At 48.4% G+C, this 15,403-nt stretch overlaps 2 protein-coding genes across 14 annotated transcripts; both read right to left on the bottom strand.

The window, feature by feature from the left end:
- Positions 1-362: 362 nt before the first annotated feature.
- Positions 363-11,565, bottom strand: LOC105698774 (alpha-actinin, sarcomeric). 6 transcript variants are annotated; one of them, XM_012423307.1, is made up of 15 exons: positions 11,471-11,565; positions 11,047-11,192; positions 7,888-8,122; positions 7,233-7,568; positions 6,397-6,501; positions 5,663-5,748; positions 5,120-5,465; positions 4,522-4,798; positions 4,243-4,414; positions 3,886-4,122; positions 3,737-3,821; positions 3,498-3,601; positions 3,176-3,415; positions 2,786-3,082; positions 363-2,568 (listed from the first exon to the last, which is right to left on the bottom strand). In XM_012423307.1, exons 2-15 carry the CDS (start codon positions 11,146-11,148, stop codon positions 2,410-2,412), a joined length of 2,781 nt encoding a protein of 926 aa, XP_012278730.1. In that variant the 5' UTR covers positions 11,149-11,192; positions 11,471-11,565; the 3' UTR covers positions 363-2,409. The 6 variants fall into 6 exon arrangements, with proteins under 6 accessions (XP_012278730.1, XP_023289830.1, XP_012278727.1 ...); XM_012423304.2 differs by lacking the exon at positions 5,663-5,748 and having other exon boundaries at positions 2,410-2,568; positions 6,416-6,501; XM_012423306.1 differs by lacking the exon at positions 6,397-6,501 and having other exon boundaries at positions 2,410-2,568.
- Positions 11,566-11,834: 269 nt separating this feature from the next.
- LOC105698798 (zinc finger protein OZF) lies at positions 11,835-15,225 on the bottom strand. Of its 8 annotated transcripts, none has more exons than XM_012423362.1 (4): positions 15,124-15,225; positions 14,642-14,719; positions 14,419-14,574; positions 11,835-14,186 (listed from the first exon to the last, which is right to left on the bottom strand). In XM_012423362.1, the coding sequence occupies exons 2-4, from the start codon at positions 14,702-14,704 to the stop codon at positions 12,624-12,626; spliced, it is 1,782 nt and encodes a 593-aa protein (XP_012278785.1). In that variant the 5' UTR covers positions 14,705-14,719; positions 15,124-15,225; the 3' UTR covers positions 11,835-12,623. The 8 variants fall into 8 exon arrangements, with proteins under 8 accessions (XP_012278785.1, XP_012278788.1, XP_012278783.1 ...); XM_012423365.1 differs by having other exon boundaries at positions 14,419-14,562; XM_012423360.1 differs by having other exon boundaries at positions 15,108-15,214.
- Between the last annotated feature and the right edge of the window lie 178 nt (positions 15,226-15,403).

The raw sequence follows: 15,403 nt of genomic DNA, 5'->3' as shown, positions 1-15,403 counted from the left end.
TGAATTGGGAGATTACTTACGAGCAGAGTCGCGAGTTCGCATTCCGTGCTGCCCTTGGTGGAGATTGCGAGCGGCTCGTGCACTTACCCCCAATGGCGGCCCAGCTGAGAGATAAGGAGAGATAAGGAGGAGATTATGGATCAGGATGAGTCAGGGTGAGTGAGGATGAAGTAAGGACGAATGGTTCTTGATGACGTAAGATGTAGAAGCGGAGACGAGCAGGTGCAAACGGTAAGACGGCAGGAGACGTTTAACGTTCAAACCTGGAAAAAATTGCAGCGACTCAATCCGAACTTAAGAACTCTGTCCGTAGGGCTGATGTGAAGGAAAGTGAAACGACGCGTTTGACAAAAAAACCTAGATATTTTTTACAAGGCATTTTATTATGTTCCCGTTTTTTTTCTTCTCGCACAATAGTTATGACTCACTTCTTTATGCAAAGTATAGTAGAGTAAGACGAAACAGGCGAAAAGCAAATAGAACAAAGGTATAATGCGATTGACTGGAAATTCGAGTGATTACAAGTAATTACAGTAATTTTAATTACATCATATACCATGAAACCCTAAAAGTGACATTTCAGTAATTCGTTCGCTTCCATGCGTAGCCCCTATACATGATCAAAAAATAGACCGGATGCCATGTAACACCAACGTACTCTGAATATAGACATTTTTACTTACAGACCATTTTTCCTTTCTTCTAATGTCTAAATTGATAACTACGATTTATGCTTTACATGAAAGATATGTATCTTTATGCACGTAGAAATGTTTCATGGGTCGAACCGATTTCTTCCAATGAAAAGTATGTCCGGGATATTCTTAACGTAACTTCCATTCACTGACACGAAGCATGTATTCTTACTTTCCGATGTGTCACTGTTTTTATATCGTGACACAACTATACGTAACCGCTTTAAAGGTTTGTCGATAGATCGATGAATGTAATACACAAACATAGGGTACTATGTTGAATGACAACTTGACTATTCGCGTAGTGATTCTCCTTCCAAGACAACCTTATATATCACTTTCCCGTTACAGATATCATTTGTTCTCTCTTTAAAATTTCTTCCATGAATTATCTTTAATCCGATAATTTTGCACAAATTGATTACAGAATGTTAACAAAGTTCCACTGTGACCTAGAAATTTAACCGTTATGATAAAAATACTGTTTGCTTCATTTTATACAGACTTGGGTACAAATCAGTTTGTTCGACTAATTATTATCCCTCTTAACGAATTTTAGTCAAAGGCGTAATGAAGCCTTCGTTGAATTTATCTTGAAAAAACTCGATCATAAGCGAGATCTGAGGGTGAATTGTGTGTGCGAGTATGAATTAAGGGACACCTCGAAGATAGTTGAGATGATTAAGCAAAGCTTCAAAAACCAAACAAAACATAGAATATAATCTCTCGGTAAGTACTTGCATCTTACACGCGATCGCATCTTTTCTAACGCTGGTTGTAAGGTACGACGAATCGGTAAACGACCGATGTGACCGGGACGTACAACGGACGTGGAACATAATTAATACCTAGTCATGCACGGATATTTTACCTGTACATTGCATCGACTGTTAGCTTCTTTTCCGAGACTTTGCATCGCAGACAGTCCCTACTCTATGGGTTTAACTCTGTGGCCCGATCGCTTTGAGAATGCTTATAAAAATAAATACTTTGACGATAAAGAGGCAAGGACAGAGAAATCGACAAAGAGAGAAAAAAGAAAAATGGGGATGGAAAGGAGCTTTCTGCTCCTTGCAATAATTAATTATATCGATACATGATTGCAATAAATAGACAAATAAATAAATAATTCCATCGGTGTACCGTCATATAGCGTTACCGTCATCCGCACGATACGATTTACAAAATACACGTCGCAGGTGGATTTAATAAGTTCTCGCGAGAAAGAGTTTCCCTTAAGCCGCGTTAAATTGATTATAAGAAAATATGGCGACCCTATCCCGACTTCCCGCCGCTAAATTTGCCAAATCTCTAACGAAACTCGGTAAATCCGAATTTAAGTGTAAATCGAGACGCTCGAGATCGAATTTGGGTATTTATTATTGCGATGGAGACATGCAATTTACTAGACTCGGATATGATAAATCCCAGACTGAGGAGTACGATGTAGAGCCGTGGTTACGTTCCCGCGTTAAGTATCAATGGAAATGATTTCTCTCGCCTGTACAATTTAGCCGGCTTCCGCAAAGAGATTTCTTTCTGTACTCGGCATAAGAATTCAAGCCAGGGTACCACTGTGGATCCGTCAATTTCCTCGTCCTTCCCCTGAAGGACGGAAAATAAAATCCACGGTATTCGGGTGGGAGTCGTTGGTCCCCTCATTACGGGAAGCATTCTGGGTGTCTCTCGGAGCGTACTGACTCGTGCAGTAGATTTACAGATCCGACTCGCCATAGAGAGCCGTCGAGAAGGAGCGGTAGTCTAGAGCCCCTGGAACGCCATTGGGTCCCTTGAACGGTGGCATCCGCTGGATGCAGTATTCGGCCTGATCCGGAGGTAATTCCCTCCTCAACTCGTCCGGCAGAATATAGGGCTGCAATCAACGAATCAACTCTTAGCATCTATCGGACATTTATCATCGGCGAATTTTCTGCCCATCTCCCAGAATCGAACCGAAATTCAACGGCGGTTCATCATTTCCGGCACCTAACATGGGAAGAAAGGATTCCTACTTTCGTTACGTTAAGCGAGAGAGAAACCTCTGTCTCTGACAAACACGGGAGAACGGAACGATAGGGGGCACGTCTTACCTTGTCCCCGGCGAGGATGCGGAAGCTATCGATGACCTGCTCTGCGGTGTCGGTGTCGGTGGATTCTCGGGTCATGAAATCGAGGAAAGCGTCGAAATGCACGTAACCGGAACCGTTCGGGTCGACAATGGCAAGAATTCTCTGAAAATCGATGTCCCCTTGTCGGTCTTTACCGATCGAGTATCCCAGAGACACCAGGCACGACTTGAACTCGTCCGGAGCCAGCCTGCCCGTTCTGTTCTTATCGAAGTGATTGAAACTGCTGCGGAACTCGTTCAGCTGCTCCTGCGTGATACCCTGACAGGAGAGCGGACAATTTGTTCGTTTATTCGTCTCAGGTAAGCGCCACTTACGGGCAGATTTTAGAAGATCCCGTCGACCGAACTGTACCTTAGAATCCCTCGTCAGTATCTGATTCTCAACCTCATTGATGTTGCGGTTGATCGAGGTCAAGAGTTGCTCCCATCCAACGCGCAAGGTCTCCATGGTATATTGGGTATACCTATTTTCGAAGATCATGCCCTCCTGGACGGCCTGGTGAATCTTCTCCAGCTCCTCGAGGTGAGCTTTGTATTGATAAACCGCCTGCTCGTATTCCTTCAACCGGTGAAGTTGGTCTTCCAGCGTGCCCTGAAGATCGTCAATCACTTTTACTGCTGATCTCCCATTCATTTTCACTTATATTAATCTACGACACTCCAATATTGCCCACCTGCAGTCCAAGGCCAATCGCAGTAACAGCGTCCAACTGGCGTTCTATCCAGGGCCCAACTGCATTAGCCTTCTCTGCGAATTGCCTGCGCAGTAACTCGTTGTCTGTTTTTTTTCTTTTCATTAAGAAAATATTAATAACCCCAGTATGCGTGTTGCACGCGCGCGGAAATAGATTAACCGTAACAAATTTTTTTTATAGCACATTTCACACGTCGTTTGATACTTGTAAAAGGATACTCTGTTGTTTACGAAGTTCCGCTGCCAAAGTTCCATCGCGTTGGGGTACCAGCTGTCTAACGTCGCTCCACTTTTTAGTGAGGTCCTATCGAGAATTGAAATAATGGGATTAAAGTCCACCGGGACAATGTATTATCCTAGAAACCTACCAATGCGGTCAGGGTAGTGTAAGGATTCTCCAATCCGCCAGGGATCTGGAATTGCTTGACTATGGACTCGACCTCGCGTACGAGACCTACAATTGTGTTGTACTCCTTATCGGCCTCTCCGAGAGTGGCCTTGAACGCTGCATGAGCATCCATCAGGCCTTGAATCTCCTCCATGGTGTGAACTATGAACATGTCCACGAGGTCTTCCCTAGTGCCGTCCAGCCAATTGTTGAAAGGCTAAAATTGAAGAGAAAGGTACTTTCACGGATCAAAAGGCATATCTCCGATACGAGGACAGGGATTAAGAGATCGAGGGAAAACGAATCGAGTCTGACAACATTCGAGACTCCGACGTACCGCGGCTCGTTTAGCGAACTCCAAGTGAAGAACGTCGATCTTCTCCAAGATGCGCTCGGCCTCGTCGAGTGCTTGACGTCTGCGCTGCGTCAGGGTGCCCAAACGATCCCATTGGTCGCAGATTCGTTGGCACCTCGCGTTCACCGAAGCGCTGTCGTGGTATTCCAAGGTGCTGAGAAAGCAAGGGGAACGTTAATCCATCGGTTACAAAGACCCACCAAAGTGGCATCCGCCTGGCCGACGTTCTTTTACGAAGCGCCGATATGGCAGTCGACTTACTTGAGTTCTTGAGCGATAGCGGCGATCTGTTCTACACGGTCCTGATGAGCGGCCAAATCGGATTCGAAGGCCTCGTGTTTCTTTTTCAAGGCCTTGAGCTCGTTGAGCTTACACTGGCGGAAGTGCTGGGAAGTCAGCATCTCTTCTTTACCGGCAGTCCAGTCCTCGTGTGCATCGGCCTTGTGCTTGAACTTCTGTGCCAAGTGCTCCAACCGCTCCAGCCGCATCATCTCGGAAAGCAGCCATTCTTCGAACGCCTTCTCGGCGAGTTCTAGGCCTGAAATTGACAATTACACTTGGCGTAATCCCAGTTCATCCAGACATCCATCCGATCGGTGAAGATTAACCGGTACTCGGTTTCACGAGAAAAATTATAACAAGATCCAACGACGTGCCATTTAGAAAAAGAAAACGGAACACGCGAACGGTCCAGCGCGTTCCTGTAGTTTCCCCCATTCGAACAGTTTTCGACGCTTGATGTTAAACCCTCGTTAAGATTTGAACCACTACCGATACGTCTTTCGTTATCCCGCCTAGGGGATATTAGCACGAGGAAGCTTCGACGCGCTTTTACAAATAAACGAGCGATCGTTCTCACCTTTCCATGCCTTATTGACGTCGGATACCATTTTCCCCTCCGTCGGCATGTAAGCCGGTCGGTTGCTCAACCTGAGTTTGGTTTGCAGGGTGTTGAAGTTCGTTTCTAGTTTGGCCTTCTGCTCGACGCGAGGCGGCTTGTGTTTACGCCTGTACGTCCTGTACTCCTCGAGTTTCTTCTGACATCCTGCTAAGGAGTTGTCGGTCTGGCGACTAGCTAGCCAAGGCATGGTTCGTCGAATCCACTCCAAGAGGTCGGATGCCAATCGTTCGTACTCCTCCATGAGCCTCTCGTTTTCCTGATTCACCTTCAGGACCTTGCAGATTCGATTGGCCGCCGTCTCGGCCTGCGATCACGCGGAAAATCTTGTTATCGAGCATCCCCTGATCGTCTAAACGGACATTTGGGTTGGAAACTGCTAGACAGGAAGACTAGAAAGAGACAGTTAGGTTCGTCTGCTGGTAGCATCCCTCAGACGAACTGCAAAGGAAAATCACTTAGTGGATTTGTTAAAGAGTTAAGGCCAAATGCAAGAAAACACACCTTTTGGGCGCCACTGAAACAATGGTAGTACGAGGACACGTAGGTCATCACGGCTCTCTCGTCAGGCATTGCGGTGTTTCGCATGTCTAGAAAAAACATAGTCGGAGGAACTCAAACCATGCATTGTTAGCTCAAACGTTCCGGGGTTCCTATTAATCGGCCGCTGGCGTATTAATCTAGCTACGAGTAGTTCTTTCGGTATTATCAATACGTATTAGAGCGAAAATTACTTGCTTGTGCAAGGACAGGACATTGTAATCGCGCGTAGAATTCGTCGTTCGGTACGCCCATTATCGCGTCACCGTGTCACGGCGTTCAACGTAGAGATTCGCGATTACGATCCGAAGGTGTGGGATAAAAGAAAACACTTGGACTTACGCCGACGATTCCCGAGGCGTTCTTTACGTATACCAGGGCTCCGAGAGGGCAAAATTAGTGCAAACGCGGTGCAGTTACCTTCAATGCGAATCTAGGAATTGCATGAAAAACCGTTTAAACGCGCCCACCCTGTGTCGGTAAAAAAAACTATCCCGGCCGGGAGAGAATGGGACGAACGACGAACCCGACAGCGGCGACGCGAAGCAGAATGGGCTTATCAATTCGACAGAGAAAAAACAACAAATGGGCAAATTAATGCTTGACGAAGTGCCGTTAGAACAAAGTGGTGGACGTTCCGTGTCGTTCGGCGAAGCGATATATAGCACCCGACGTGGGATAAATTAACAAGAAAACACGCAAGTTCATTGCGCTGACCTGCTGGGCACCCTGGAACGCGTGGTAGTAGCAGGACACGTAGGTCATGATCGCCCGTTCGTCCGGCTTGGGAGTGTTGATCAAATCTATCGAATATAACATTAAAGTTTCACATGGTTACCGTGCAAGAAAATCCGGAAGCGGAAACTGCTTGTCTATTTTTCTTTTTAATAGGGGCTGCTGATTCCTCCGTATTTCCCACCGTGGATCTCCTTAAACCGGCGAATTTACCGACTGTCCTATCTCCGAGACCGTCACGAGGCACCTCGAGATGCGGGGAAGGACGTTTCGTCGTTTCACCGAAGAATGTTCGTCATCGGGAAGGAAATGACAAGTTCGGAAGCGAATCCGTATGCTTGAATTCTAAGGAAGTTACGATTCAAAGACCTTGGAAGGGTTGTACACGTTATTTACTGCGTATGTCAATATGAGAGAGTCAGATATGAGAGAGAGAAAGAGAGACAGAGAGAGAAAGAGAGAGGGAGAGAAAGAGAGGGTTGGGAAGAAGGAAGGGAGAAAGGTTGCATGGGAAAAATTAGTTACCTCTCCTACAAGTTTCATACAGAAAAATAACGGTCAAAAGGTGGAGGGAAGATCGGAAAAGTAGTAGCAACGAGAACAAGTCGATCGATCTTGCCCCAAGATCTGAACTCTCTTTTTTCCTCGTTTTACCCCTTCTCCCTTAACCCACTTAGAAATAATAGTAACGCGCAAGAGAAAAACTCGACTCGTAATCGAATGGAGAGTCTCTCCCCGGATCGACGATCTCGATAGGATTTCCCGAGATCCAAAGGATTGGCCCGTAAACGAGACTCACCGTCGGGGTCCAACATGCGAGGAATGTCGAGATATTTCTCGGCGACGTCAAAGGCGGTGTTGAGATTCTCCAAGGGATTGTCCTTGCTGAGTTTGTTGTAGTCGATGAGGTCGGGTCGGTGACGATGGATCAAGGCGCAGAAGGCGAGGCCGTCCTTGAACGATAAGTGGAAGTTCTGGACGTTGACGTTCTTGTACGGCGCCGTTTTACGTTGGCACCAGAGCAGCAGGCCCTCCTTCGCGGTCATCTCCTCCACGGAGATGTCCTGGATCGCGAAGCGGAGGATTATCGTCCAGATCATGCCCAGCGTCATCTTCAAGTTCCCGTCGACAATCTCTAAATTGGTTTTTGCGGAATTCCAGTTACAGATATGCGAGTGTAGGATCCGCCTCGGCCGCTAACCGAGGCATCGAGCGAAGAAAGGATGCGGCGAACGCGCGGAAGGGAACGCTCGCTCGGAGAAGAGTTGTCCAGCTGAGCGATGCTCGACTCGTCCTCGAGTACGCAAAAGGAATCTCAAGGATCGCCTTCTCCGAGCGATCGATTCGGCCGCGAACGAATCTACGAGCGCATCTACGAGCGCCTGAGTTCCCGCATCGCCCTCGAGGACCAACGGAGGACCAGGGTGTAGAAGCATCCAACCGAGATAACTGACCTTCGGCACCGATGGAGACCAGCTTGACGCCTTTGCTGGCAATGTAGTCCAAGGCTTTGTTCACGTTGGCGATCTTGTGGAAGCGCATCTTTCCGCGGTCCGGCCTCGGTAACGTTTCCCCCGAGATTACCTCCAGCAGGAGCATGAGCTTCAGCCCGTTCCTGAAGTCGTCCTCGATCGACGCGATCGCGGTCCCCGCTTTGCGTAGATGGGAGTTGCACCATGCCGTGAAGGTCTGTAACAAGAAGGAGACGTTTAGTTCCTTAGGATCAGAACCCTTGCGCCGACCTCGTCGGGCACCTCTACGAAACCTTCTATCCCGACCTCTTCCCGTCCACGCTTCGCAAACCTTCGTGGAATCTGAAAATCTCGCTATCAGCCCCTCTATTAAGCCCCTTATCACCTTACGAATTCCCGATCAAAGTCCTCCCTCCGCGAGACAAAACGAGGCGGATTAGATTTATATGGTAGAATCGAGTTTAACTGTGATGCTGCCTAGGATGTATTTCGGTACCGACCCCGTTCCCTCTTACTATATATATCCGGTGTCCCGGTTCCTCCTCGGCTTTGCTTCCTCGCTCCCTCGGCTAAAGATCTCTCTCCTCGATTCTCGCCGATTGCCAAACCGCGTTCCGCGTTCCGCGTTCCCTGTTTCCCGCCACGGTACGAAGAGAAGCCCGGCGATCCGTCGCGCGCCATCGCCCTATACATTCGATACGCTCGACCGTCATCGACTTCGACTCCTCGATTCCGGTATTCAAATGACGGATCGTTCCTCGGAATGTCTCTAGCCGTTGGCTAACCAAATCGGGGCCCGTTATCTCCGTTTATCGGTTGCCATGGCAATGCCCTTATATTTATCGTCCCTTTAACGGGAGTCCAAATTCCACGTTTCCTATCCAGACGATTAATCCCGTCGATCGACCTAATTCGGGGGTAGGATGAACCGGGAAAGATCCGACGTACCGTTCGAGCTAAAAGTGGATTTTTTCCGGGGGGGAAAAATATTGCGGGTGAAACTCAATACGGCCGGCGTAACGCGCGGCCAGCCAAAATTGGACATGGGCCACCCTAACCTCAACGCGCGCACTACGGTCTATTTGTAAGACATCAACTCCTCCCGCGCCGAGCGGCAGCTGCCGCGCGTTACAAAAACATTGGCCCACGTCTCCGCCGTCTATTCTACGTATCATCTCCCGGTCCACCCCGCGCTTGCTTTGCCCCGGTCTTGGTATAAAACTGTCGAATATCGAGGACGGGTCTTTCTCGGCCTTTGTCGATTTTCGAGGAGCCGGAAAGTAGCTCGACGATCGTCCGCGGTGGCTCCGAAGCCGTCCGGAGGATCCAAGGGTAAAGTCATGATATCGAAATTGTACTTTAGACCCCGCGTCGTTGGTATCGGTGTCAGTGGCAAGCCAGCGACCGTGAGCTCGTGCCCCGCCATTAAAAAAAATAAAAAAATAAAATAAAGCGGCCAAAATTCATCCTTTAGCTGAATTTTCTTCAAGGGAGATTCAAAGCGAGACGCCGGGGCGTCGTTTGGCACGGAACCACGTGAAAAGATCTATCGCAAAAGAGCCGACAATTTGACCTTCTTCCCTGCGCATCGTCCCGTGCAAAACGAGGGACGCTCGCGACGCTACCTGGCGACAGGTGTTTACGACTACCGACCGAAGGAGTCGGTCAATGAGAATAGGTCGGCCGTTTTCACCCTCTGATTTGGCACCCGTCCTAAGCTCGCCAAGGGTTAACGATCCTCCCAAGGGAGCGTACACACTTTGGCGAGACGAGCTTTTCAACGTGTCGGACATAACAGGCATTACTCGTAGGCAAAAGACTTCCTTTCCGGTGAGAGGAAGTAGAAGGAAGACGGGAGAAAGAGATCGTCTCCATCGAACGTCAAGAAACGCGATACGCCGGGGGCCGGTGGAATTCGATGAAACCTTAGCCCCGATATGAGTCACCGGCCAATTATTTTCGTCATAAAGTCCGAAAATACTGTTCTAAGGGCCGCTCGGGGGACGGTTTAGCCGCGACTCGGCTCCGGGAGTCCTTGAGCCCCTGCCAAAAATTGGGAAAACGTCACGTCGAGGCTGCCTACGTCTTTTCGGGTCTCGAGCCGACCAAGGACCCCCGGCCGACGTGCGGAATGCGCCTTCCTATCTAGTAGAAAAAATTGGACGAACTCTGCCCGCGCCCAAAGGGAGACCACTTAGCTTCGCTGCCCCCTGCGTTACGGGTCGCGAGGCCTCCGACACGGCACCGTAAACGCTGTCCGATTTTTAATTACGGATCACCGCGACCGAGACCGAGACCGAGACGACGCGGCGTCTCGGATCGTCCCGCCCCGCGGTCCGCGGGCAAACGATAGAGCCGCGTTGACTCGTCCTAGTAAACCGCCACCTCGCGACCTCGATCGAACGGATTCCGATCCGTCCAAGACGTATTCGAGATTGCCGGTTCCTCGATATACGCGCTCTCGCTCCTCTCTTTTTCAAATCTCGTCATTCGACGCCAAGTCTCTTGCCGAGTTATCCTTACCTAGGCTATCCCATATCTTCACCATAGTGAAAGTGCTCACTTTGAGTATTTTCACTGGATCCGAGTTACGGAATCGACCCCCGGAATAAATGTGCTCGGCTATGACGCCAAGTCCCTTGTCGAGTTATTCATACCTAGGCTATCTCATATCTTCACCATAGTGAAAGTGCTCACTTTGAGCATTTTCACTGGATCCGAGTTACGGAATCGACCCCCGGAATGAACGTTCGTGCCCGGCTATGACTCGTCAGAGGCAACCACCGCGGGTCGATTCCAGCCATTACCGTCCTCCGAGATGTGTACGATTTCCCCTTTGCCACACGTATACAAGGGCCGGTCGACGCTCGGCCGCTAGCAAAATCACAAGCGTAATCGGACACCAGGCTCCATCCGCGATTCGACGAAAGAAACGGGCCGTTCGCGCAGAAATTCCGAGCGCGGTAACGCTCGATGCCTCCCGGTGATTGCAGCTCGCTCGAATTCGGATCGCAAATTGTAAGCCGAAAGCTACTCGCGCATTTTCGGAATGCCGTCCGACCGCGAGAGAACGTGCGGCGCGACGCCACGAAACGGCAGGTGGACGATCGAAATTCGCGCCAGCCGCGCCGATCCACTCGCCTTCTTCTGCTGCTTCTCCCAGGCAGGGTCCAGGAGGCCCTCGCGCTCCCATTCCTCTTCGGGCTCCATGTACCCGTCCCCGTAGGCCTCCATGTCGGTCATCCTGCCGTCCGCAGCGTGTACGTGTGCGTGCTTCTCCTGCGTGCCTTGAAACGGTTCAAACCTCGTGAGTCCGGGTGTCACCCGAGCCGGCTTTGCGCGCACCCGACGCCTCTCTCGGTCTCCCGACTCTCCCGACCCAACGTGTCGATACGACGCGCGACGCGAGACACGTGAGTGCCGAAATTACGCGCCGAGGAGAAAGAGAGGGCTGTCGGTAATGTCCGGGGGAATGGCTCGAAATTCGGTAGGAAGAAACAGATGGAACGAGGACAACTGGAGAGAGGAAGAGAGAGGCAGCGCCGAGAGAACGGAGGAAACGTACCCGCCGATCCCAGAAAACGGTTCGCGTACCGTTCCGTTCCTCCAACTGACCCCTCTGCTGCCACGAGTCCCCGACACTGCTCCGCGCTACTCGCGGCTCGAGCTTCTCTCTCCGCCTCTTCTTCGCTTTCCCCCACCTTGGGCCAGATGGCGCTACCGACCGTGTCGGAGGGTGGGGATACGATGCCGACGCCCTACGCGGGACGAATTCACCGACCGATCGATTCGGCCAGCCGATTGTTGCGCCTTCCGTTCAAAGAACGCGCTAAATTGTCATCCGTTATTTCTAGCTATCAGTATTTTAGGCTGGAATTTTAAGGAAGCAAAGTATATGCTTTTTAACTTTCTAAGTAACTTCCGAAACGTTCCAATGACGTATCATTTATTTACAAATAAATTGATTTCATGGTTATCCTACCTTATGTCGTTCATTTAATGGTGACCTTAATGAATTAACTTATTCGATTTTTGTACAAGTATTATCAAGAAAAAAGGAAGGCCTCGAACTCGTTAAATAATCCCGATCTACTAACTAATGAGCCGTTGCTTGGCTTCACTATGCGTGTTCGCTTATATAAAAATATATCCAAATGTGATATATCATGGCTCCAAACCAATTTCAGAGGGAAAACATTTTATTTCACAAGCGAGAAGAACACTGCTTTCGATTGCAACCGTTTAACGTAACTCTTATGTGATTCGGTTGTTAATTAATTAAGGATTTTTTTAACATATACCACACTGATTTAGCCATGTAAGGAAACTCGGTACGTCTAACCGAACCCATATAAACCCAACCGTCTTGGAGACAACTAGGAAGACGTTTCCCTTTCGGCAATCGCGGGATACACTATTCGTAATCAACTTATAAACTTCGGGTACCTATAGCTTAAGTCTATTTGGTCCACGGGTTTTCCAAGTTGTGTACACTGGGTTCCGTATTGACCGCACCGTATGTTACCTGTATATGAAACAAATGCCTGTATCGTCCTCACTGTCCCACCACGGTATTTAGCCAGGTTAAGGTAAAGTCAATTTTATGTCACTCGATGACTGACTGAATTTCAATGCACAATTCCAAGCTTCTATGCAACATAGCGACAGAGAAACGAAAACGGAGAGAAAAAAACGAAGGGACAACAGACTAGATCGCTTCAGGATGAATGATTAGATGACACGTGATTCTGAAGCGCAGTTTTATGGACAAACTTCTTCAAACAGACAGGGCACTCGAGGGCCTTTTCCGCTGCATGCACCGAAAGATGTTTGCGCAATGCCAGCCTATCCCTGAATATCTTTTGACAAGTGCCACATTCATAGGGTCTGTCCTCCGAATGGATCAGCACGTGACTGTTCAGGGTAGTCTTGAGGGTGAATGCCTTTTGACAAACAAAACATTCGTACGGCCTGTCACCGGCGTGCACTAACATGTGCTTCTTAAGGGCTGACTTCTCACGAAAGGTTTTCTGGCAGATGTGACAGGCATGCCTCTTGTCACCAGTGTGCACCAACATGTGCGAATTTAGACGGGTCTTCTCCCGGAAGGCCATATCGCAGAGGTCACAAGCATACGGCTTCTCCCCGGTGTGTATCAGCGTATGCCGATTCAGGTCGGACTTCCTGGTAAAAATCTTGTCGCACACCTTGCAATCATACTGACCACCGGTGTGCAAAAGCATGTGGCTATTCAAATCAGACTTACGGGCGCAAGCTTTGTGGCATATGTGACACTCGTGTGGCTTTTCACCAGTGTGCACCAACATGTGCGAGTTGAGCTTGGCCTTCTCTCGGAACGTCATGAGACACTCTTTACACTCGTAGGGCCGTTCTCCAGTGTGCACCATGGTATGTCGTATCAGCTCGCTTTTCCGCTTGTACGTCTTTTCGCAGATACCACAAGCATGCGGTTTCTCTCCACTATGTGCCAGCATGTGGTTATTTAGTGCTGTCTTCTGAGCAAATGATCTATAGCACATCGTACATTTATATTGCTTGGCCCCGGTATGGATTGGCATGTGAACATTCAGCTTTGACTTTTCTCGAAAAGCTGCAAAGCATACATTACACTTGAATGGACGCTCCCCGGTATGGATCAGCATGTGCCGGTTGAGGTTGCCTTTCTCTCGAAAGGTAGTCCGACAAACGTCGCACTCGTAGGGCCGGTCCTCTGTGCGAATTGCCTGAGGCTCCAGACTTGGAATCTTCGGGAATCCCTCCTGAGGGGGTGGCTCGCACGAGTCGTACTGTGTCTTGTCTACTCCATGTACCTGCATATGGTTTCGCAGGCACCATTTGTAGGCAAATCTCTTCTGACAAATATTGCATTCCAATGGGCTCATACCGACATGTGTCAGCATGTGGGCATGGAGGCTTGATTTATCCTGAAAGTTCTGCTCGCATACCCCGCATTGGTTACCGCTGCAATGCGTTCTCAGATGGGTAATCATCGAGTCATTGTTCAAAAACCACTTTTTACAGATCGAACATTGTATTTTATAGAATTTGGGCTGTTGCGTACTGCTCCCACCACTGCTACCTCCAACACTGGCAAAGGTGCTATGCTTTGTGGTCTCTTCTTCTTGCCTAATCTGTCCAAATTCTGGATTCATTAAACACCTCTGCATTGCCTCGTTGTCCTTATCGCACAAATTCGCAGCTGCTATCTCTGCAGCCCAATTCTGATGAGTGCTTGCTTCTCCGTCAATTTCCAGTTTTACCTATAAACATATTTTCCTCTGCTAGAACAAGTGCCTTAACCAGAAATTATAAGAGATGATAATTCTTTTCTATAATACTACAACTATAGAATACTGAACACAACCGTTTTCTACCAGTTCTTTTGATATTTTTTTTTTCTTTTAAATATTACCCATATTCTCTTCTGGAATTACCGATTTAAAATCTAAGAATGTACACGGTGGAATATTGATACTGTGGAAAGGAAATTACCATTTCATCTGGAAAATCGACATCATGATTTTCAATCGGCAAGAACACCTTCTCAAAGGTTCCAGAACAGATATCCTCCATGTAGTCGGGCTCGAATCTTTCACCTGGTTCTTCCTTAAGAACAACGCTTACAATATTTTCATCCTTGAAATAACGCTGCGATTAAAGGCTACGAAGAATTGTGCAGGCAGATCGTGGCCCCAACTTCATATATAAAGCTTACCATCGCATGAGTATGTATAGTTAGGGCATCCATCGGCTCATCTTTCGCGTTAGGATCGTCCATGTATCGCACAGGCCCCTGTAATAAATGGAAATAACTGCAAAAAAAGAACACGTCGAAACGCCAATCTTGACTCGATAGCAAAGTTAACTCGATACGTTGAACAATGAAACCCAACGCGAAATTCAACCAGAGAGATTAACATAACCTCAAAACCTTTATTAGTCGTTAAACCCCGCAACGACTCTGTGGCAAATAACCGACGCGGAAGCACTTCCACTTTCTACTTAGCACGTCGATTCCGTATCTGTTTTTGGATCTAGGGTGAATTTCCGCCGTGCACTGTAAATCGAATGGCAAACGAATATCAAAAGCTTTTACAGAATGACGACTTGGGAACCAGGTTAAGATAGTCTCTCAAACAATGTGAAACGCGACGAATCTACGATTTCCCGTCAATACTTACGAAGTAGATTACATACTTCACAGTTTCACACGGATTGACTGCGTAGAATAGCAAAGACTGATGGATGAAATGTCTGGAAGTGTCCACGAATACGCAAGGAACAGGTGGCTCGTCCCTGGTACCACTTATGACTTCTCGATTTAGTAGTCATATACGCGCGGAAGATGGTGCCGCGATCGACCGTTACTATGGTTGGCCATGAACTATGTAGATGATAGACGTCCTAGAAGAGATAAGTTGGGAGATTGCTCACGGGCGGGGTGACAAAGGATCGACCAATCACGGTCCTTTATCGG

Source organism: Orussus abietinus, unplaced genomic scaffold (assembly GCF_000612105.2).
Source record: "Orussus abietinus isolate OABI.00-Male unplaced genomic scaffold, Oabi_2.0 scaffold12, whole genome shotgun sequence".
Classification (NCBI taxonomy): domain Eukaryota; kingdom Metazoa; phylum Arthropoda; class Insecta; order Hymenoptera; family Orussidae; genus Orussus; species Orussus abietinus.
The sequence above is the reverse complement of the archived record's forward strand: the minus strand, read 5'-3'. Positions and strand labels throughout refer to the sequence as shown.